A 22,766-nucleotide genomic window follows, 5' to 3' on the forward strand; every position below is an offset into this window, starting at 1 on the left:
TTTTTTATTACAATTTTTTTATAAATTGCAGGATCGTTTTACAAGCTGGAGACGAAAATCTGAACCTGGTTTTCAATCTTATATCAGTTTAAATATGTCCGATGAGGAACAAAAAGAAGATCCAGTCGATACTGAATTTGGAAATACAGAAAGCGACTGCACTATTGTGACAAATGAAGACGATAATTCTACAATAAATTCTGAAAATAATTCATCAATTTCCGAGACCAAAGATACAAATGATCAACAAGAACCTCAACCACAAACGGTAGAAGAAATTGTTGGTCATATTCTTATGCAAAATCAAGAATTCCAAAAGCTTATCGAAAAACAAAGAACAAGTAATCTTATGAATGTGAGACAACAACGCTTCAATAAATGCATATCAGTTGATAGTTCCGACGAAAGTGATACAGAAAATACCAACTACTCTCAAGACTCCACCAATAATCGAAATACACGTTTGAGAAATTCTTGTACACGACGTGAACAAAGATTTGTTCGTACAAATAATGTTTGGAATTCACTTTCTTCAATGCCACAACGAATTAGTCCATCTCTTCGATTACGTTATGATAATTTTCGATCAGCCGATGATAAACAACAGGAGCAGAAAAAAACAAATCGTATTCAGGAGAAAAGAGCAATTTTCGAAGCATTCAAACGGCAGAGTATCGTCACTGAGAGTAAAATTATTAAAACAGCACTTCAAATACGAGAAAATTCAACTTCAAGTACAGAAGAAAATCAAAAGGAAATAACTGCGACAGCCGATGGGGAAAATATTGAGGCTAAAGGTTTTGAGAATTATGATAATTTACAAAATGTTTGGGAAAGTTTGAAAGATGTAAAGGATCAAGAGGGTAATAATGATAGTCCAACGAGGCCGGCAGTCTGGTTGACGAAGCTTTGTGAAGGTTTACCAGTCTCGCCACAAAAAAGCGGATCGCTACCTCGTAGTTTCCAAATTAGTCCAACGTCTTGTCTTCATTCAACAACAAAACCGCGATTTCTACAGCGTGACGGTAAACCAATGAGTGAACGTCCATTTACAATTGCGTCTGATAAACCAGCTGAGATCAACTTGGAAGATATGGAAAGATACGCTTCCACTTGTCAAACGGGAGGACGAATTGCCAAGTTTCCCACTTCTATCTCAACATCATCTTCAAATTTCTTCTGCTCACTTCATGATTCAATGACTGATGCATATTCTGAATTACATGTCGCTCCTACTATTACCAATGTTCATCCAGATCACAAAATTTACAGGTGAGTTTTTTAATTTGAAAATAAATAATTTTATTTATAATATTAAAAAAAAAAAATTCTTTTAGGCCCAATGGAAGTGGAACAATATCCTTAAAAAATGTTCTCTCAAAAGCCGGAAGTAGATTACAAGGTCTGCGATCAACAGCCAGCAGTGAAACACTAGAGTACAGTGACGAATTGGAAAGAACGAAATTTTATCGCTCTATCAATGGTGGTAAAACAAAAAAGAAGAATAAATTCAAATTGTCCCGAGAATCATCATCAGACGTTGAGGAAATGGTTAGTCATATTGCTAACAGTTCGAAAATTTCAAGAAGTCCTTTACATTACTACAAACAGGGAAGTTCTCGTTTGGGAGCTCGTATCGCTCAATCCGATTATGCTGATCCATCAACTCTTTTCACTGAAAATAAACGAATGGAACTTGCCACATCTAAACAAAATCTTTTAGAGAAAAAAGATTCTAACGATAAATCAATAATAAAAGATCGAGAATTTAATGAATGTAAAACAATTGATGAAAAATTTGAAGAGAAACAAGATGAGAAAAAATTCGAAAGACAAGATAGTGAGATGGATAGTTTTTATGAAAGATCATTTGAAACAATAGAAAATTATATTGATGTCGATGTTGAAGATGCTTTTCGTGATAGTGCAATATTTAGTGATGGTGAGGATACATTGACAATAAGATCATCACTTATTGAATTTGATGAAGCAATAAATCGAGTGCCAATTAAGTCAAAAATTGCTCCTCCAATACCGGCGAAAAAAAGATCGTCACCAAAAATTGGATGCGATGTTAAATTAAAACCCGTAATTATGCAAAAACCGGAACATTTGAAATTGAGGACAAAAATGTTTAAAAGTCCCGATTTAAATAAATCATCTAATTCTTCGATGCAATCGGAAAATGAAAGTAATAAAATTCCATTATCGGAAATCGAAGATTTTGATGATGTTTCTGCAGGTCAAAGTCATGCAGGATGGGTTAAAAAAATGGTAGGTCAATTGCAAAGTCGAAATGAAACGTAATTACATTTCACATTTGCTTATTTAATTATTTTTTTTTTTAGGCAAATTCAATATATGAATTGCATAATCAGAGTTAATTTTAATTAATGACGATTTAAAGTTTTTTAATTATGAAAAATGGGAATTTTTTAATTATTAATTAATTAATCGTTATATGAATTTTGTGAAATTATAATATTTTTATCTATTCATGTGCATGTTATCTTGTATTTAAGTTTTTATATATCATTTTCCAAAAACGACTTTATTTATTAATCATTTGTTGAATTTTTTTGGAGAAATTAATAATAATATATTGAATCGTCAGAAATATTTACGCAAAATTTATAAAATATATTTATGATATATGAAGTCAATTTTTGAAATATATAGAAAAATATTAAACGAAAAATGCATTGAAACATTTTTGCGTTTTAAGAAATATTTCGACGACTCTTAGAGCGTCCCTTGTGCCTTAAAAAGAATGTGCGATATAATCTCAAATATTTTTTATCTTCGCTCCATTCTTATCAATGCTAATATATATATATATATATATATATATTTAAAAGTATTGTGAAAAAAATGAAAAACCATTAAATGCGACCTGTAAATATATATAATTAGAAATAAGTTTTTCTGTTCCGATAGAAGAAAAAAGTACTGATAGGATTGAAGTCTGATTAAAAAAAAAAAAAAGAAAAAAAAAAAAAAAAGATTGATCTTCCAATGTTGATTATTATTATCGTTGCAGTAACTATTTTCACATGTAAATTTTTAATAGTAATAGTTTAACTAACAATCAAATGTTTTTATTCTCGCTTTAAGCATTATTGCAAACTTCCTGTGAATTCTCTCGATATGAGATAAATCATATAAATAGTTTAATTCATGAGAAAAATTAAAGTATGTACTTAAATTTTACAAACAAAATCGAACAACAATTTTTAACATTTTTATGACAATAAATGAAAATTTTAAAAAATGTTTTGTTTAATTACTTATACTTATATAATTGGTTGAATTTTGTTTTTTTTTTTTTATTTTTCGAACAGAAAGGTGAGTGAATTATGGATTTATGATTCAATTTTTATTAATTATGAACGTCTATTTACATAAAATGTTTACACATGTAAATAAATATATAATTCGTGACATTATGTACAATTTCTATATTATTGTATTTATTGACGCTAACTAAGCGAATATTACTACTATCTCGTGATATTTAAATACGAAGAATACTTTTTTTTAATTTACTCTTTTTTTTCCGTGATTGGTGTTTTGCTTTTTGCTCGTATTTTTTTACGGTTTAATTTTTATTATATATATAAAATATCTTGCGAGAGACACCAAAACGCTTTAGAAACTCTTAACATAAATATATATGATTCTTAAACTCGTCTTTTCTAAAATGCTTGACCATGTGCCAAGACTACTTTCCACTAGTGCTTCGATTATCGTTTTGTTTTTTTTTTTGTTTGATGGAAGAAAATTTTCTTTTCGTACATTTATGTATAATATATAATTTCAACATGAACAATTTCAAGAAGCAATATTAAATATATATAGATCTATATGTGTATATATATACTCTCTTTCTGTTTCTGGCTTTTCACCTCCCAAAATATTATTTTATTCTTTTAAATTCGTTAGCAGGATAAATCCAAATATTGTACTAGACCACTAATTAAAATTTCTAATTCTATTAACGAAATATTTAACACGAGAATTCGGATTTTCTAGTTATTTCAATTATTTTAAGGATAATTAATGTCTTTTTTTTAAACATTTTTTTATTAGAATAAAAATATTTGAATGATTCAAAATTTGAACAATTAAAAAAAAATGTTTAGTGTTGATTAATTAATTCCAAATCCTCGTTAAAGGAAATTATGGTTATCCTGCTTTGATTTTATAACTTCTTTTTCTACGAAAATATTTTAATTTACAATTTTTAAATTGCTTCCATTATAGTGATTAAAGATACATTTATGGCATCACTAGTCGAGACATTCAAATTATTCATATTTCTTTAAATTTTTGAACTATCAAAAATATTAAATTGACAGTTTCTAAGAAATAGTATTAAAAATATTTAAAAACATTTTTTATCTGTTACTCTGTTATGTCGTTTCATAAAATTTTAAATTCTATTTCCTTTCGTTGATTTAAAAATTAATTTTTGAGAATTTTTAGTTTCGATTAATGAAGTCATAATGCAACTCTCAACCGTTTAAATCTGATAATATTGTTCTCAAAATCAAAGTATTATATACTTATAATTCTATAAATAAAAAAAAAAAAAAAAATTCCTACCATGAAGTGAAAGAGATTTTCATTATACTTTGATTTTTCTTTTTGTTAAATTTGTCTGGTCGTCGAAGAACGATATGTATACCACAATATTATAATGGTATAATTCTTGTTCCATGTTAATTGCATTTATGAATAAAAATAAAAATATATTCATTTATTTATCATTTGTGTATTGTCATATATGAGAATTTTGAATTTGAACTATCGATTTAAATAGAAGAAAAAATCCTCTTCTTCCCAGTAAGAAATGTTTAATATTTTTTGTGAATAAAAAATATGAATTTATCTTTTTATAAGCTATGTGTAAAACACATTCGAGATTTATTGAAAATTAATTTATCTCTAAAATGAATTATTGTAATTGACAACTATATTTAAAGCCAAAGCTTTTTTTTTTGCAATTCACGCGAAAAAGAGATTAAATTTTATTGAATGTATTTTATTTTGAAGTGTAATAATTTTTTTTTTTTCAAAGAACAAGAGAGGAAGACATTTTAAATTCTAATTTTTATATATTTGATTGAATATTTTGGTGTTTACTTGTTATGAAAATGAGTTGGAATACTCTTTTTTCTCTAAATAATTTCTCTTAGATTTAAATTTAATTTTTGCTAATTTTAATTTAATGAAATTTCATGATAGATTTAATGTAACCGCAAGTAATGTAAAAAATAGTTAAAAGTAAAATCTTTTGAAGCTTTAATATACACAATTTTTACATATAAGTTTATATCGTATTTGTTTCACCAACACTCGTGTACAATAAGAAGGCAATTTTGAAAAGGAATGTTTTTTTAGATAAGATGTTTTTTTTATAAAAAAAAAAAAAATTAAACGTTCTAGAAAACAAAAATTTGTATAATTTAAAATTGTAATACTTATTTTCCCTTATTTACAACAAAGCTACATTTTTTTCTTAACATTAAAAATTTAGAATTTCTCAAGAATAAACTTTGGTTCAAAATACTTTACACGAATCGACATCGCTCAACAATAATTAATTGAATGAACGATATTCAAATGAATCTCGCTGTCACCAATTTTAAAATATAAAACAGTAGATAATAAAACAGAAATATCAAAATCACTTTTGTTTAACAAAAAAAAAAAAAAAAAACATAACACAGTAAGATAAATATCACTGTACGATTCTTGATAAATTTAAATATTGATTGCGTCAAATAAAGTAAACAAGTTATTTTAAAAATTCTTGAATGAGCTTTTTTAATGATCATGAAAATTCTATTCGTTTCATTAACATCTATTCGCTTGGTCTATTATAATATATATGATTATTTCGTAAATAAGTTAAAATTGATTTTTATGAGAAGCTAACATAATAAAAAATGTGGCAAATGGCTTAACTAATTGATTCTCGAATAATTAGAGATTTTTTTTTTTTTTACATAAATGAAAAAAAAAATTTACAGTCTACGTATAAAATAGCTAATTCTTTCCATGATCATCAAAATCTACTGTTTTTCATAATCATTGCGTTATCTATTGTGTTCTACCAGTGTTATGATGTATTTCAATTAAATGTTCCTTTAATGGAATTAATAAATACTTATTCTGGTACTTGAATAATTAAAACAGTCTACTTAATACAGTCTGCTCGGATATTGTGTCTCATGCAATTAATTAAAAAGTAAATAATCGCCTGGCCACGGACCATTGCGAGATAAAGAGCGCAATTTAAATATTATATATATATAAAGAAAAAATGTGTCTACCTTCAACGCAAAATCCATTCAATTTGCAAATAATTAGCTAATTATATTATTTACTTGCAGCTTGAATCATTGTCTTCTATTTTTGTATAATTCTCGTTTTCTTTCATAAAATATTTATAACTAATAACTGGCTTCGTGTCCAGCGAGTATATACAAATCAGCTCCATCAGTTTCTGAGAGTGTCCCCGTATGGACTAAATGGCTCTCTAACATCACAACTCTGAAAACATTATTTATTTTTAGAATTAAGAATTCAATTTATTTAAATTTAAAATGAAAAAAATTACTTGTCTGAACCGAGTAGTCTGTAAGTTCGACTTGGATCGCTTATTTCCTGCGTAACTTCACCATTTTTCAAACTTCTTCCCTGCATTCCATGTTTGTGAAATGCCAAAACACTATCAGGCAAACAAACTAAAAAAAAAATTCAAATTAATAACAAAATTAAAAAATGTAAATTATTAATTGAAATTTAACTTACTGATAGATTCAATTTGAAAATTAAACTGAAGTTCCGACATTTGCTTCTTACTATTTCTTAATTTACCTTGCAACGTTACGACTTTTATGACATCTGAAAAATATAAAACAAATTAAAAATTGCCGAAATATATGAAAAGAAAAATTATTTTTATCAACTTACTATCATAACAAACAAGAATTGCGTCTTTTTCTAATTGTGTAACACTTATCACTTGAAGATTTTCTCTTCTTGGTATCACCGTTGCTAAAAAAAGTAATAATTATAATTATAATTATATAAAATTATAATTCTAAATTAGAAATATACAAATCAAAAATTTTAATATAAAAAAAAAATTACCTGAACCATCGACATCCTCGAGTTCGTCACTATGAAACCAGCTTGCGCCAGAATTCATATTAATTAAATCCAATTTTAATTTATTTTGTTGATATTCTTGTTTAACTGATACACACACCATTGGATATTCCATTTCTGGTGTGATAATCATTTCAAAAACATTCAATGGCGATGGCAAAATACATTCAAAATGTTTCAGCAACATGAATTTATTTAATGGATCATACCATTGCATTAAAAATATTCCTGCTGGCATTGCACCGCAGAGATATTTATACCTTTAATGTCAAAAATAAAATTTTTAAATAAAATTTTTTTTTTTTTTTTCAATTTTTGCATTAAAATAAAAAAGAATAAAATAATTTCTTACCCATTGTAGGGATTTCTTCCGACACAACATTTTGTGCAGCCCTTTGTGTCTGGGACTTTTGTTGTAAGCGCAAATTTTCTTGGTACTAATCTCTCGGGTATTTTATTCATGTGCAATGAAAACCTGTGAGTTTGTTTGCTTTGCATTGCTAAAAGATCGTGTCTATAAAGCTGAGGCGTTTTTCCTATAAAAAAAATATTTAAAAGTTTAACTTATTTAGTTCTACTGTAATTGGATTAATTTTAAATTTACCTGAGAGTGAGACGAGAACATCCTTAATAACATACATCCAAATTGTTCTCCTCGGATAGAGTTGATCTATCGCTGCATCGTGAAGTTCATTGAGATTCAAATTATAAATTCCCTCTTCAGCTGCTATTAATAAATGTTGATCACGCGTATCAGGATGTATCCAACTTGCCGTACAATGTATTCTTAATGGACAACCATTAAATACTTTTGAGAAACATGCTCCCATATGAACTTTTGGCGTTGGCGGAAGTCCATTACTAATTGGTCTAGGTGGTGTATGTCTTTTTCTATCCCTTCGTCTAGGTGGAACTGGTGGTGTATCGGACAATAAATCAGGACTAATACTTTCCCCATCTCCATTGTCAGGTATTTCGCCATCGCCTACAAAATATCAAGAATCATTACTTTTTTTTTTTTTTTTTTTTTCTTAATTCAAAAAAGCAAATTATTCCAATTCAAAAGAATAATTTTAATAGTAATCCCAGATATTAAATAAAAAGAGTCAATTCTGAAACGGATGTTTTTAGTGAAATTAATAATGTTTAAGCTTTTATAAGTCAGAGGATTGAGAATGGTTATTTTCAAAAGGAAGTTGACAATTTATGATTTAATGTTAGTAAAGGGAAGCACGTCTTTGGGAAAAATATGTGAGCATGCTCTGAATTCATGATGCGTGCTCCTACCCTTAGGCTCTCTCGACCCACTGTCCGAGAGTGAACGTTGACGTTGTCCATTGACTGCTCCTAATGACAAGGAACTGCTCACCAGGTTATACAACTCGTCCACAGAGCTGTGACGCCTGGGACTTGCTTGCGACCCTAAGCAAGTAAGCACCCAACCTACTTTTTACACTAGTGCCTGCTTACTTTAATATAGGCAATACAAAAAAAAAAAAAAAAATGCTTCTCAAACATTTTAAAACACACACAAAAGCACCTCATCCCTTTTATTGCTGTTAAAATTATTTTTCATTAACTACAATTAATAATTTATCTTTAATGATAATTAAAAATGATTTTTAAAATTATTAAAGAGATCTCTTTTTTTTTCTGTAATACATAATACTTTTTGATTTTAAAGTGATTTTTAATGAGTCATGCAAAAAAGAACTTTACTGAAACAATTATATAAAACGTGTAATTAAGTTGTTTCTTTAATAATTAAGTTTGAGACAAAAAAGAAACTATTTTGTTTCATGCTAATTTGACATTTTTATCTACGAAACATGAAATACTAATTTTTAAATCTACATAAAGTTTACATTTAAATATTCTAAGTGTACTTATAGCAATCGTGACAATCTAATATTAATTTCAACTTGAAAATATAATTACAATATTATTAAAAATTGAATTGCTTCTTATTAAAATAAAATAACTTTTTTTTCATGTTCACAATTTGTGTCATATCTAATTTTTTCTTTACTTAAAATTTTAACATTCATTCACACAGGACGTTAACAATAAAAATCATTTGCTTACCAGGTATATTACCATAAAAGCCACGATGTACCTCGCAATCATTTGATGACTCACCAAGAGGCAATGTAGCTCTGAAATATATAACAATAAATTATTATTTTTTAAAAATATAAATTATTTATTTAAATTTACAAACATCTGCTTTATTCTATCCAAAAAATTTTTTTTTCAATTTTTAGCCAGAAAAGAAAATTATTTTTATCAGATTCCATTAAAAAATAGATAATATAAAGCAGATTTTGAATTTGTTAATCACAAATCACAATTGGACAATAGCTTGCGAAACAATAATATGAATAATTTAATGAAAAAAATGTTTAATATGGATTCGTGTTTTGATAAACAAAAAAAAAAAAAGCTGAGCTATGTTAATCAGTTAAGATTCCTTGAAGCAATTATGAAACTTATCAAATGCGATTCATGTGTAAAATATGGTATGATTATAATTTCACAAAAAAAGTAATTAAAATTAAAAAAAAAAAAAACTTTTTATGCATTTTTGGGGATTAAAACATAAAAGATGATAATAAAATTAAAATACAAGAAATTAATATTGTGCGTAAACAAAAATAAAGTTTTGTATAATGAATAGAGAAAGATGTTTTGTTGCAGTATATAAAAATAATTTTTAGGAAATTTTTTAATTTTTTGAAGGTTTCGACATTTTACTTACTGCAGGGAGTATAGCTGGTCGCAATGGCCACCAACCATCGACATTGCGTTTCCCCTGCACACATGAAACCGATATTACATGGATACATTTCAAAATTTTAATTAATCTTTACAATTTTATTAATCTACTCATTGAAAATAAATAAATAATTCTTAAAAATTTATTCTCTCGAATAGAATTTTTTTTTTTTATAAAATTAATAAAAAAAAATTAACATTTAAAAAATTTTTTAATTATTATTTAATATTTAAATTTTAAGCATTTATAAATAAAAAAAATTAATCTTAAATTTGAATCCAAAAATGGCAATATTCTCTTAAATTCAACAGAAATTTTTTTAGACAATAAAAGCACTTAAAAAAAACAGATTATTTACAATAATAAATGGTTTTAAAAATGTATTTTAATTTTGAAATTATTATAATTATTAATTGCAATTATGTTAATAATAAAAAAATAACATTAGTTGCCAATGTGAATTCACATTTTAGATATTAAACAGGATAAAGATAAATAAAAGAAAAGCCCTTCACAATTTAATAACCCGAAAGAAGAACCGATTTTTCATTTGAAAAAAAAAAATTTCTTTTAACCAGAAAAATAAGTGATTTAAGAAAAATCAAGTTTAAGAATTCAAGTTTAAAATAGATTTATGACAGAAAGTTAGATTAGTTTTTTTCATGTAAATATTCGCAATTATATATAATATTATTTTTAATTTTTAAATCAATGTCAAGAGCGTGGGAAAAAGCATAGAGCTGAAGCATAAAGCATTTTTTTTTCTTTTTTTTTTATGAAACATTAACTAATTTAACACAAAAGCGACAAGTCTACAATTTTGAAAAAATTGAAAATAATCATATCATATTTTTGTTTGTTAATAATTTCGAATCATAAAAAAAAACTACATAATTGTAATAAAGAATTTTCCTAATAATAATGTATTAATAATGTTATCTTAGAGATATTATTTCAAATCTAACAAAAATAAAACACGTTTATAAAAAATATAATTAATCTAATATACTTTTAAAAAATTGAAAAAAGCACCGTTTAAAAAAATTCATTCAAAAAGCCATTCGCGAATAAAAATGTAATCATTTTTAATCATTTTTCAAGCTAATAATAAAATGTAAAACGCATTCGGCATTAGGAAGCATAAGCGCAAGGTGCAAGGGAAAAGGTTACCTGCCAATACCTTAGCAACAACTCCTCATCAATGTACTGCAAAAGACTCCTGTAGGGAGAAATTAATAAAAATTACAAACTGATTAGAAAAAAATTAATTCTACTAAAGAAAAAATAAGAAAGCTTTCCAAATAAAAAAAAAAAAAAAAAAAAATACTTTACTGATAATTGGTTTTAAATAAGATATATTTACTGAATGTTTTAATTTTAATTATTTAAATACCGAAAGCATATAATATGTATTTTAGTTTGTTATCATCATCTGGATTGAAAGAATTAAAAATAAAATAGTGATCAGAAAAATAAGTTTTCAAAAATAATTTGAAATTATAAAATAGTTTTAAAATCTTAATGATAGTAGTTTAAAATTATAATTGAAATTAATTAGAGTACTTACGTTACTACTTACGCTACTTATAGATCATGATCTCATACTATTCATGCAGAACATGCAGAATTTAATGTTTAAAAAAGCTACCATGCTTATATTATATAAAATTGGAAGTGAAGGTTCGACATTTCTTTTCATTTTGAAAGAAAATGTTTTTGCACTTTTCCAAATCGAGCCTTCATAATTTTCAATTTAATATTTAATTTTTAAAAATATTTATCAAGATATTAACATATTTTTTTTTCGTAATAGTTTAGTTATAAAATGTTATTAAATTAATTTCAAAAGAAAAAACAATTTACCCTCATTTTTAATTAGTTTAATTAAAAACTCTAATCTCTAAAATTAGAAGAGATAATTATCTCATTTTAATTTTTTTCTTTTAATATACAAATATTTTTTAATCGTAAAAAACGTTTCACACCAAACGAGATATTTTCGATATTACCTGAGACTCATATGAAATATCTCGGTGCCAGTTTTGCTTCGGCGCAACATTCTACAGTCTCTCATAACGCCGCGATTACTAATGAAGAAGTAAATCATTGTATTTTCAACAAAGTAGAGAAAAAAAAAAAAGATCAGCAAATGTCTTTCAATATAAATATTTGAGAAGCGTGCCCGAATGGAAAAATTAAAAACAATATAGAATTCAATTTTGTTGCAAACTATTTTCCAAAAGATCATTGTTGTTTTTTCTATGATATCAATTTGCAGTCGATGCATTTAAAAAAAAAAAAGGCAAAAGAAAATGCACAATGTGCAAAATTTAATGTAGAAACATAAAAATAAAAACGTGACGAACAATATAGCATTTTATAGCTTTTGCATTTATGCAATGACTCAAATTGCTGCTTTGAGAAAAAATTCAATGTCAAATATTAAAAATTTATATTTACAAAAATTTCATCATTGAAAAAATTAAATATTAATCACTGAATACTAAATTAAATTTGTCATATTAAAACTAGATTTGCAAATTTCCAAAATTAATTTAAAGCCCAAATTGCTAACGATCATATTCCAATTCAATCTAAATAAAAAAAAAAAAAAACATCGCAATAAAAAATTTATGTACAAAGCAGCAATCACTACATTAATGGAAATGTACAAGCAACTTTTACAAAATAAAGATTAAATATTTTAAAAGTACTTACTTTTCTGGTACATCTTCAAATGCAGTTCCAATTCCACAATCAGGATGAACGTCACAATTGTGCATAGTCTATAAGAAAAAAAAAAATTAAATAAAGAATATATATATATAAAAAAATAATATAAATTGCAAAAATTACCTTTACATTATTCATAATATCCATAATATCCCACGCAGGACTTGTATCTACCGAAGAAGGTATTGATTCTCTTTGTAATGTTTCACCGTCTAAATTTATTTGATCTGGAGCAAAAGAATTCGAATTTAAATTTTTATGTGAATATAAAAAAAATTTAATAAAAATCCAATATTCACCATCACAGTCTAGCTGGGAAATTGGGCTTTTTGGTCGAGATCTAGCAGTGTGTCTCGAAGCAATTCGCTGAGGAACATTAGGTACTGCACCGTCTTCGTCTGCTTCTAGATCGGTAAACATGTGGCTAGGATTAGAAACCTTTTGCAATAATTCCAATGCTAATCGTTTACTCATTTCTCCTTGAAAAAATGTATGCTGTAATCAAAAATTTATTTCAATTACTGATGTAATTTTTTGTTTTTTTTTTTAGTAAAGAAAAAAAAAATACCTGTAGTAATTTTTCAGCAGTAGGTCTTTTCTTAGGATTTTTTGTAAGTGCTACTTTCACGAAATTATGAAAAGTCGGACTCCATTTATCACGATCTTTAAGTGTCGGTGGTTTAAAGCCAGATTTTGACATCAAAAAAAGAGCCCGCATAGGATGAAGATCAAACATTGGTGGCTGTAATTCCGCGAGTTCTATGGCTGTTATTCCACAAGCCCAAATGTCACATAATTGATTGTAACCACCTTTTCTTTCAACTGCGGCAACCTGTTGAATAAATAAACAACTAATTAAATAATAATCCTGGAATAAAAATTTTCCTTTCTATTTATAGAAAATTATAAATATACCTCAGGTGCCATCCAATATGGAGTGCCAATAAAACTTTTTCTTTTGTTAATAGTTGCTGTGATTTGTGCTGAGACACCAAAATCAGCCAATTTTACATCACCAGCTTCAGTTAGTAAAATATTGGCACCTTTAATATCACGATGCATTTTTCCCATATTGTGCAAGTACGCTAAACCAAGAAGTGTTTCACGACACATATAAGCAATTTGTATTTCTGAGAGAGGGCCCGTTACTGTAAAATAAAAAATCAAATATATTATAATTTAGATTAATTTCTATATTATTATATTTATATATTATTCCTTACTGTGATAAATATCTTGAAGAGATCCTCCTCCACCATATTCCATACAAATCCAAAGTTTATCTCGACGTAGATAACTTCCATAATATGCTATAATATTTTGATGTCTACAATCCTTCATCATTAATATTTCTTGTTGTATAACTGCGAAATCATCTCCTAAAATATTTTTCATTTAATTTTTTAAATTTCTCGTAAATATTTCTAAATTATATATTTAAAAAAAAAAATCAATTTTCCAAGAAAAAATTAAAAATAAAATAACTTGGAAATTATCGTTATTTTATTGCATAATAAAAGAAGTTAAGAAATGATTAATTGTGAAAAAATTCCTTTGATTGACATTATCTTGAAAGTAGGTTAAAAGACATTTTCAAGTACCCATTTTTTTCTTCTTTTTTTTATAAATTAGAATAATTTTTCGTTGTCATTTAGAAAAAAAAACAATTTACAAACAATAAGTTTTCAAGTGATGAATTATATTTATAAGAAAAAAAAATTGCAAATGTAATGACGATCCAGGAAATGAAATGATGACCAGCCAACAATAAATTAAATCTCAAGAAGCCAATTACACAAATAGATAACAAATAATGATCTACAATCTCATTGAAGTGAAATTCTTCTTTAAAAATTAAGTCTCGTGAGTTAAAAAAAGAAGAGGTGAACATAAAAACTAAAAGTTAAGTAGAAAGTATCATTATAAAAAAAAAAACTGTACAATTGTGAGAAAGAAAATATGAAACTGACCTGGCTCCAATTTGATAACCTTGATAGCCGCAAGATCATTCATCGAAAGCCTCTTGGCCTGGAAAAATTTAGGAAATTCTTTTTTTATAATAAATTTCTTGCATGATTGTTTTTAAAAGGATGATTATAATGGTAAACACCTTGTAAACATCTCCGTAAGTTCCACTGCCTATTCTTTGGATGAGCTCGTACTCGTCCTGGGGATTACGTCTGCTTATACAGTCACTGTTCACTGCCATTTCGATTCACGAGCCCGTTTATTCTAAAAACTACCGATATTAATTAAATAACTACAAACAACTAAGACACATTTGCAAGGAAATGTCACACTTTATCCAAAAGTCGCCATTTTTCACAATAGATCTGAAGTTTGTGCAGGACCTCTCCTTCTGTTTATTCGATTAATCGATTTGAATGCTTCGAGGAGACAAATGGGCGGGAAAAACTTAAATTTAAAATTCCACTTACCCTATACATGACTATGATTTAATTAACATTTAAGATTTACTAGATTAATTAATTAAGAACTTACAATTAAATTTTCATTAAGAAACTTTATTACTTATAAAAATAGTAACCTCATTATTCCAAAACAAAAATAATAATATAGAATTCTATAAAGACTGCAAAATATTTTTTTTAATAAACCAAATCTATTTTTCTCGAACTGATAACAAAACAGTTAAATAACAAACAGATGCTTTAATAACCTTAAACAAATATATAAATTAGAAATAAATTTTTTTTTTAAATAACAATTTTTTAATGATTAATTAAAATGATATACTAACAGCACCAAAGCTCTCCATTGAAAAAGTATATAATTTTCCTGCAGTAAATGTACAAGGATAAGCGGATCGCATAATTATTATGAGTAACATTTTTTGTGATTTAGATGATATTTTATACCAAAACCCTTCGTGACTAAAAAAAAAAAATTATTTATAAAATAAAATTAAAAGATTTTAATTAAAAAAAATTTTTTTTTTAAATTGTAGAAATTTTGAAAAATTTACATGTTAATTGGTATTTGTTGGCTAAGATCAATTAATCGTTGACATGGAAGAGTTAGACATAAAAGCATAAACATTTGTCCAAAAGTATAACAAAGACATGCAACGACTTCTCGTGGATCGTGAATATTTATAATCATCTGTAAATAAATAAAATAATAGTTTTAAAAAAAATTTTTTAATAAAAATTGTAATAAAAAATTTTATTAAAAAAAAAAATTGATTAATTATTAATTATAAAATTTAAAATATGTTTATGAAAATTAGTCATATATACCTGAATCATTGTGAAACTCATCATCAACATATTTAAGCCCATGGCAAAAAAATAAGGAGTTGAAAAACATTCTTTAATATCATTTACAAATCTTTAAAAAAAATCATGATGTTTTATTAAAATTAAAAAAATTTTATTAAAATTTTTAAAAAATTGTATTAAAATAATAAAAAAATTGTATTAAAATAATAAAAAAAAATTACTGCTAGAAAAAATTGATTCAAATAAAAAGAATTAAAAATAATTATATACAAACATTATAATTGATTTGTGTAGTTTTACACAAAATTTAATTTCCTCCATAATTTCTTCATCGTCATTATTGAATTGATGATTTTCCAGCACAAGGTTTTTCAATCTGAATCTGCAATCAAAAAAAAATTATTCCAATTAATAAATTATAATAATTAATTAATTTTTTTTTTAAATGAATTTTAAACAAAATACCCTAAAATTGATAATTGACCACAGGCGTGATAAATAAATACAATAAAAATTCCATCAATACTCAAAAAAACAGTGACTATTGCAATACATGAATAGGTTGCATGTAATGATATTAAAAAATAATGATCATCTGTATTCACATAATAATCAGCGACAATCATTAATCGTCTTGGACGTGATTCATTTAATGGTTTAAAAACATCCAAAAGTATTGGAATAAGTGGCACCGAAATATATTCAAACATAACAACAAAAACAACAACTGAAAAAATTCAAATGAAAAAAATTAATAAAATAATATAATTATAATTTATAATTTAAAAAATTATTTACAAAAAAAAAATTGAAAAATTTACCTATAAACATAATACTTAATTTTCTTCCCAAATCAGCATTATCACGAATAAATTCAATTTCAATAGATTTCGATGACGACCAATCCATCCATTGTTTTTCTATTTTTGATAAAAGTAATGCAATCTTTTTTAAAAATTAGTATTGATAATTTTTTTTTAATTTCTTTTTTAAATGTTTTAATTACTGTTAGATAAAAAGAAAATTACCTTCTCTTTGTTAACAGTAGATGCTATGAGGCAAACAATACTAACAAGATTTACAAAAAAAGGCGGTAGTGTCTGAATAATCATATCAAATTTATCACCAAATCTTACTAATGCTGTAATCTAATTTTATTTTTTTGATAATTTATTTATTAACTTTTTTTTAATTTACCATTTAGTTTCAAGTTTTTTTAAATTTATTATTTATTTCTATTGAATAAAAAAAAAAAAAAACCAACCTGCGCGACAAGAAAACTCAACAGACTGATCCAAACTAAAATAGAAATTAATATTTTTTTTATTCTCGATTGTTTTGGCCAAGCTCCGATAGCGCATAAAAAATATTTATTCACTATCAAATAAGAATTATATGTTTCCATTGTGTTATTCAGAAAAGAAATAAAAACCCATCTTTTTGAAATACATTCGTATAACAAAGGGTATATAATAATAATTACTTTACGCAGAAAATTTATTAAATTATTTAAAACGATGTTTCCCTTATTTTTTTTTGAGAATATATTTCCTTAACAATGTTTTAAGATAATAAGCCTTAATTGTCGCTTTGTTTCGAATGGGAGAAAATTAATTAATGCAAATTGCTGAGGGAGTCTCTTTAGAGGAAGAAAATCAATATTTTTCAATAGAATATATTGTTAGTTCAATGTCAGTCTTCTTTCAATTGTCAAATAGTAAGGATCGTCTTGAATGATAAATGGTCAAAAAAAAAAAAAAAATTTTTCCACAAACGCAAATAAATAATTATTATATTATTTATAATAATAATAATTCTAGGTTTTTATAAAAAAAATTTAATAACAAATATATCTAATAAACATTTTAACTATCAACAAAGTAAGTGAAGAAAACTTTGGCGCAATTTTATACTACATATATAATATTTTATACTACGATCTACAATTACAATTTTTTTTTTTTTATTTATATAAATTGGGCAGATCTCTCTTCTATATAAAAAAAAAAAATAATTTTTTTTATCTATTGAAAAACTGCATTTACGGCACCTGAAAATAGTTTAAAAAAATTAATATATAAATAATCAATGTTATAAAAATAAATAGAAATTTATATTACGGAAACGAACACTTACCAGAAAAAATAGCAAAAAAAAAAAAAAAAAAACCCCCAAAAATTCATATATTTCTCTTTTACAATATTATTTGTATTGACAGAAAACTTGAAATATTTATTCTCGAACTGATGATAACACAGTTAAATAAGAAAAAGATGCTTTAACAACCTTTAAAAAAATATATATAGATAATTTATTTATAATTATAAAATGTAGAAAATGAATTTTTTTTATTTTTCTAATTAAAATATTTACTAACAGCACCAAAATTTTGTATAGAAAATGTGTACAATTTTCCAGCAGTAAATGTCAAAGGATTTGCGCATCTCATTATTATTATCAACAACAATTTTTGTGATTTTGGTGATGTTTTATACCAAAATCCATCGTATCTATTCAAAAGAATTAGAGAAAAAAATATTTATCCTTTAAATATTATTGACAAATAATATTTTATTTACTTTTTAAAAAAAAAAAAATAAATAAATAAAAAATATATTATAATAAAATATAATAATTATAATAATATTTATTATAATATATTAATATATTATAAAATAATAATAATAATAATAATATAATTAATATATTATTATATTAATATATTATTATAATATATTATAATAATTATAATAAAATATGTTTATTAAATAAATAAAAATATAAATAAAGGGTCATTCCATTATATTTCACCTAAAGTCGTTGCGGCCTAATTTTTAAAGAAGTTGATACTTTCAGAAATGATTTTTTATGATATTTAGGAAACGAAATAAAAAGAATTAATTTAAAATTTTTATTATTTATCTCAAAATATGTATTTAAAGTGGACAAGGTGCGGAAAAATGTCACCTTTTTAGCATTTAGAAACTTTTTTTAAAAACGTAGAAAAATTGTTAAAAGTGTAAAAAAAATTATTTTTTCTTGTTTAGAATCGATTAATTATATATTTTTTAATGATTAAAGTAGTAAATAAATTAAAATAATATATAAAATAAGTTTTCAAAGTTGGTCTGTCAAATAACCTAATTTTGGGATTTTAATTAATTAATTACCAAAAATTGGAGTTATTAAATAAAATAAAAACTTACCGAATGTAAAGTATTTGTGGTGAACTTTCAAATTTTCTTAGCACTTTGTACTTTTTAAATTTATAAATGTAAAAAATCTTGAGTCGAAAATTTGCACTTTGTTGACTTTTCCGATTTTTAATCGCTTGTAACTCTTTTGGTGCAAAATAAAAACTTTTGAAACCTTGTGGAATATTTAAGTTAAATCTAAATAAAAACTCACTTAAATTTTTGTGATGGATTTTGATCGAGATAAGGAGAAAATTTAATTCCAAAATTGTACGTATATTTCCAGGTTAATGTATGTAATTTTTTTAAACTTGAAGTTGGGCCACTACTTCAAAGACGAAAAATTACATACATTAACCTGGAAATATACGTACAATTTTGGAATTAAATTTTCTTCTAATCTCGATCAAAATCCATCACGAAAATTACAGTGAGTTTTTATTTAGATATAACTTAAATATTCCGCCAGGTTTCAAAAGTTTTTATTTTGCACCAAAAGAGTTACAAGCGATTAAAAATCGGAAAAATCAACAAAGTGCCAATTTTCGACTCAAGATTTTTTACATTTATAAATGAAAAAAGTAAAAAGTGCTAAGAAAATTTGATAGTTCACCGCAAATACTTTACATTCAGTGAGTTTTTATTTTATTTAATAATTCCACTTTTTAATAATTAATTAATAAAAATCCCAAAATTAGGTTATTTGACAGACCAACTTTGAAAACTTATTTTATATATTATTTTAATTTATTTACTACTTTAATCATTAAAAAATAGATAATTAATCGATTCTAAACAAGAAAAAATAATTTTTTTTACACTTTTAACAATTTTTCTATGTTTTTAAAAAAAGTTTCTAAATGCTAAAAAGGTGACATTTTTCCGCACCTTGTCCACTTTAAATACATATTTTGAGATAAATAATAAAAATTTAAACTTAATTCTTTTTATTTCGTTTCCTAAATATTATAAAGAATCATTTCTGAAAGTACCAAGTTTTTTAAAAATTAGGCCGCAACGACTTTAGGTGAAATATAATGGAATGACCCTAAAAAAATAAAAATTATTTGTAAAAAATTTTAAAAATTTACATATTAAAAGGTATTTGATGGCTGAGATCAATTAATCGCTGACACGGAAGCGTTAGAAATAAAAGCATAAACATTTGTCCCATACTATAACAAAGGCATGCAAGAACTTCTCGTGGATCATGAATATTTATAAGCATCTATATTTGGAAATTAATAAAAATTAATAGTTTCAAAATTAATTTGTATAATAATAAAATTAATTTAGATTTTTACTAAAAAAAAAAAATTTACTATTATTAATAATTATAAAATTAAAAAATTCATAATTTTATTAATTTTTTCTCACCTGAATCATTGTAAAAGTCATCATTAACATGTTTAACCCCACTGCAAAAAAATAAGTAGTTGAAAAGCATTCTTTAATATCATTCACAAATCTTTAAAAGAAGTAATAATTAAATTGAGAAAATTAATTATATAATCATATTAATAATAATAATAATAATAATAATAATAATCTGATACCAACATTATAATTGATTTGTGTAATTTGATACAAAATTTAATTCTATTCATTACTTCTTCATCATCAGTTGATTGATCATAATCAATTGACACAAGATTTTTTAATCTGAATCTAAAATAGAAATTTTAAATTTCTTAATTAAATATGTACAATATTTAAAATAAACAAATAAATATTTAAAATAAACAAATAAATATTTAATTAATTAATTATTAAATTAATAATGCACTGGAAAAAAATTATTTGGTTTCAAATAATCGTTTACTTATTATAAAATAAGTATTAACTTGAACCAATAATTTCTGTATTTCAAAAAAAAAAATTATTTGACCACAAATAAAAATTATTTCGTTATAAATATTCATTTACTTAGTTAATATTTATTTTAATAGTCAAATAACCATTTATTTGAATCAAATAATTTTTTTTTAGACTAAATAAATTAAAAGTTTGAAAAGAAATGAAAAATTTTGAGAAAAAAAATTGAGAAACAATATTGTTACCCTAAAATTGCAAGTTGACCACAAGCGTGATATATGAAAACAATGAAAATACAATCAACACTCAAAAAAACAGTGACAAGTGTAACGCATCCAATAACAGCGTGCAATGATATCCAAAAATAATAATCATCCGTATTCACACAATAATCAGTATTAATCATTAGTCTCTTTGGTCGAGATTCATTTAATGGTTTAAAAATATCCAAAAGTATAGGAACAAGTGGCACCGAAAGATATTCAATCATAACTAGAAAAACCATAACTGAAAAAATTCCAAACAAATTTATTCCAAAAAAAAATGTACAAAATAAAAAAAAAAAATAAAAAAAGAAAATAAATAAAAAAATAAAAATAAATTAAATTTAAAAAAAATAAATAAAAAAAGAAAATAAATAAATAAAAAAATAAAAATAAATAAAATAAAAATCTTAAAAAAATTAATAACTGATTTTTTCACTACAATAATACCTATAAATTTAATACATAATTTTCTTCCCCTCTCAGCATTTTCGCGAATAAATTCAATTTCCATTGGTTTCGATGCCCAATAAACCCAATGTTTTTCCATTTTTGATAAAATTAATCCTATCTGGTATTTTTTTTAAAAAAAAAGAAAAAATTGTCAATTTTGTATCAAAAAAATCTTTTTAAAAATTTTTTTTATTATATACCTTGTCATTATTGACAGTAATTGCCAGAAGGCAAGCAATACTTATTACGTTGGATAAAAGAGGCGGAAGTGTTTGAATAATCATATCAAAATTATCTCCAAATCTCACCAAAGCTGTAAACTAATATCATTTTTTTTTTTTTTTTTTTAATGATAAAAGTAAAAATTATTATTATTATTTATTAAAAACACTTTTATAAATACAACCTCGGCGGTAAGAAAACTCAAAAGACTAATCCAAACTAAAGTAGAAATTGACCATTTTTTAATTTTTCTCTGCTTTGGCCAAGCTCCAATGGCACATAGAAAATATTTATTCACCCTTAAATAAGATTTATATGTTTCCATCTTGTTATTCAGAAAAAGAATGAGACTCACCTTTTTTTTGAAATACATTCTATAACAAAGGGTATATAATAATAATTATACTTTACGCAGAAAATTTATTAAATATTTAAAAAGATGCGAAACAAAATTACCCTTATTTTTGTGAATATATTCCTTTAACGTTGTTTTAAGATAATAAGCGCTTTTAATTATCACTTTGTTTCGATTTAATGCGAGAAAGTTAATTAATGCAAATTACTGAGGGAGTCTCTTTAGGGAAGAAAATCAATAATTTTCATAAGAAACATAAAGCAGAGAATGTCAGTTTAATTCCAATCGTTTGACAGTAAGGATCGTTTTAAAATTAAATGGTGAACACAATAAAAAAAAAACAAATTCTTGTATTATTTTCACTTTTATAAAATTTCTATCATTAACAATGATATCTAATAAATATTTTATTATGCAACAAGCTAATTGAAGAGAACTTCTTCAAGTTTACTATATATATATATATTGGCATTTATGATTTTGGAAAGTTTTTTTTTTTGTAAAATATAAAACCTTTTTAACAAAAAAAAAAAG

General features: G+C 24.5%; 4 protein-coding genes across 6 annotated transcripts in view; 1 reads left to right on the forward strand and 3 right to left on the reverse strand.

Moving 5' to 3' along the window:
• The window catches only part of LOC127277673 (uncharacterized), a 49,715-nt gene extending 43,988 nt beyond the window's left edge, over positions 1-5,727 (forward strand). For both annotated transcript variants that reach the window (XM_051298973.1, XM_051298980.1), the window contains exons 11-12: positions 32-1,272; positions 1,338-5,727. In XM_051298973.1, coding sequence (XP_051154930.1) covers positions 32-1,272; positions 1,338-2,307 — 2,211 coding nt within the window. In that variant the 3' untranslated portion in view covers positions 2,308-5,727. The remainder of the gene's footprint in view (positions 1-31; positions 1,273-1,337) is intronic.
• Positions 3,750-15,026, reverse strand: LOC127277688 (mitogen-activated protein kinase kinase kinase kinase 5). 2 transcript variants are annotated; one of them, XM_051298991.1, is made up of 20 exons: positions 14,799-15,026; positions 14,659-14,716; positions 13,912-14,067; positions 13,604-13,836; positions 13,257-13,520; positions 12,988-13,183; positions 12,812-12,915; positions 12,674-12,741; positions 11,965-12,042; positions 11,136-11,174; positions 9,938-9,991; positions 9,265-9,335; positions 8,467-8,601; positions 7,784-8,164; positions 7,532-7,715; positions 7,162-7,439; positions 6,982-7,065; positions 6,820-6,912; positions 6,626-6,752; positions 3,750-6,558 (listed from the first exon to the last, which is right to left on the reverse strand). In XM_051298991.1, the coding sequence occupies exons 1-20, from the start codon at positions 14,895-14,897 to the stop codon at positions 6,459-6,461; spliced, it is 2,802 nt and encodes a 933-aa protein (XP_051154948.1). In that variant the 5' UTR covers positions 14,898-15,026; the 3' UTR covers positions 3,750-6,458. The 2 variants fall into 2 exon arrangements, with proteins under 2 accessions (XP_051154948.1, XP_051154958.1); XM_051299001.1 differs by lacking the exon at positions 11,965-12,042.
• A 218-nt stretch (positions 15,027-15,244) lies between these two features.
• LOC127277028 (uncharacterized) lies at positions 15,245-17,001 on the reverse strand. The gene is made up of 8 exons (XM_051297824.1): positions 16,959-17,001; positions 16,752-16,850; positions 16,396-16,657; positions 16,205-16,312; positions 15,949-16,039; positions 15,675-15,811; positions 15,450-15,582; positions 15,245-15,368 (listed from the first exon to the last, which is right to left on the reverse strand). Exons 2-8 carry the CDS (start codon positions 16,837-16,839, stop codon positions 15,312-15,314), a joined length of 876 nt encoding a protein of 291 aa, XP_051153781.1. The 5' UTR covers positions 16,840-16,850; positions 16,959-17,001; the 3' UTR covers positions 15,245-15,311.
• A 1,110-nt stretch (positions 17,002-18,111) lies between these two features.
• Positions 18,112-22,221, reverse strand: LOC127277082 (uncharacterized). Its single transcript, XM_051297907.1, has 9 exons — positions 22,062-22,221; positions 21,856-21,975; positions 21,653-21,773; positions 21,185-21,446; positions 20,685-20,792; positions 20,502-20,592; positions 20,216-20,352; positions 18,308-18,440; positions 18,112-18,216 (listed from the first exon to the last, which is right to left on the reverse strand). The coding sequence occupies exons 1-9, from the start codon at positions 22,200-22,202 to the stop codon at positions 18,163-18,165; spliced, it is 1,167 nt and encodes a 388-aa protein (XP_051153864.1). The 5' UTR covers positions 22,203-22,221; the 3' UTR covers positions 18,112-18,162.
• Positions 22,222-22,766: the final 545 nt, after the last annotated feature.

Source organism: Leptopilina boulardi, unplaced genomic scaffold (genome assembly GCF_019393585.1).
Source record: "Leptopilina boulardi isolate dan_hultmark-lab unplaced genomic scaffold, ZJU_Lbou_2.1 LbouV2_110, whole genome shotgun sequence".
NCBI lineage: Eukaryota > Metazoa > Arthropoda > Insecta > Hymenoptera > Figitidae > Leptopilina > Leptopilina boulardi.

Coding starts and splice junctions, on each gene's coding strand:
- LOC127277082 (XM_051297907.1), bottom strand. CDS start 22,202: ATGGAAACATATAAATCTTATTTAAGGGTGAATAAATATTTTCTATGT. Junction 21,774..21,855: donor TTACTGTCAATAATGACAAG/GTATATAATAAA, acceptor AAAAAATACCAG/ATAGGATTAATTTTATCAAA. Junction 20,793..21,184: donor GGTCAACTTGCAATTTTAGG/GTAACAATATTG, acceptor TTTCTATTTTAG/ATTCAGATTAAAAAATCTTG.
- LOC127277028 (XM_051297824.1), bottom strand. CDS start 16,839: ATGGATTGGTCGTCATCGAAATCTATTGAAATTGAATTTATTCGTGAT. Junction 16,658..16,751: donor ATTAAGTATTATGTTTATAG/GTAAATTTTTCA, acceptor GAATTTTTTCAG/TTGTTGTTTTTGTTGTTATG. Junction 15,369..15,449: donor CAATGGAGAGCTTTGGTGCT/GTTAGTATATCA, acceptor TATTTGTTTAAG/GTTATTAAAGCATCTGTTTG.
- LOC127277688 (XM_051298991.1), bottom strand. CDS start 14,897: ATGGCAGTGAACAGTGACTGTATAAGCAGACGTAATCCCCAGGACGAG. Junction 13,837..13,911: donor TCTTCAAGATATTTATCACA/GTAAGGAATAAT, acceptor TTTATTTTACAG/TAACGGGCCCTCTCTCAGAA. Junction 6,559..6,625: donor AGACTACTCGGTTCAGACAA/GTAATTTTTTTC, acceptor TAATGTTTTCAG/AGTTGTGATGTTAGAGAGCC.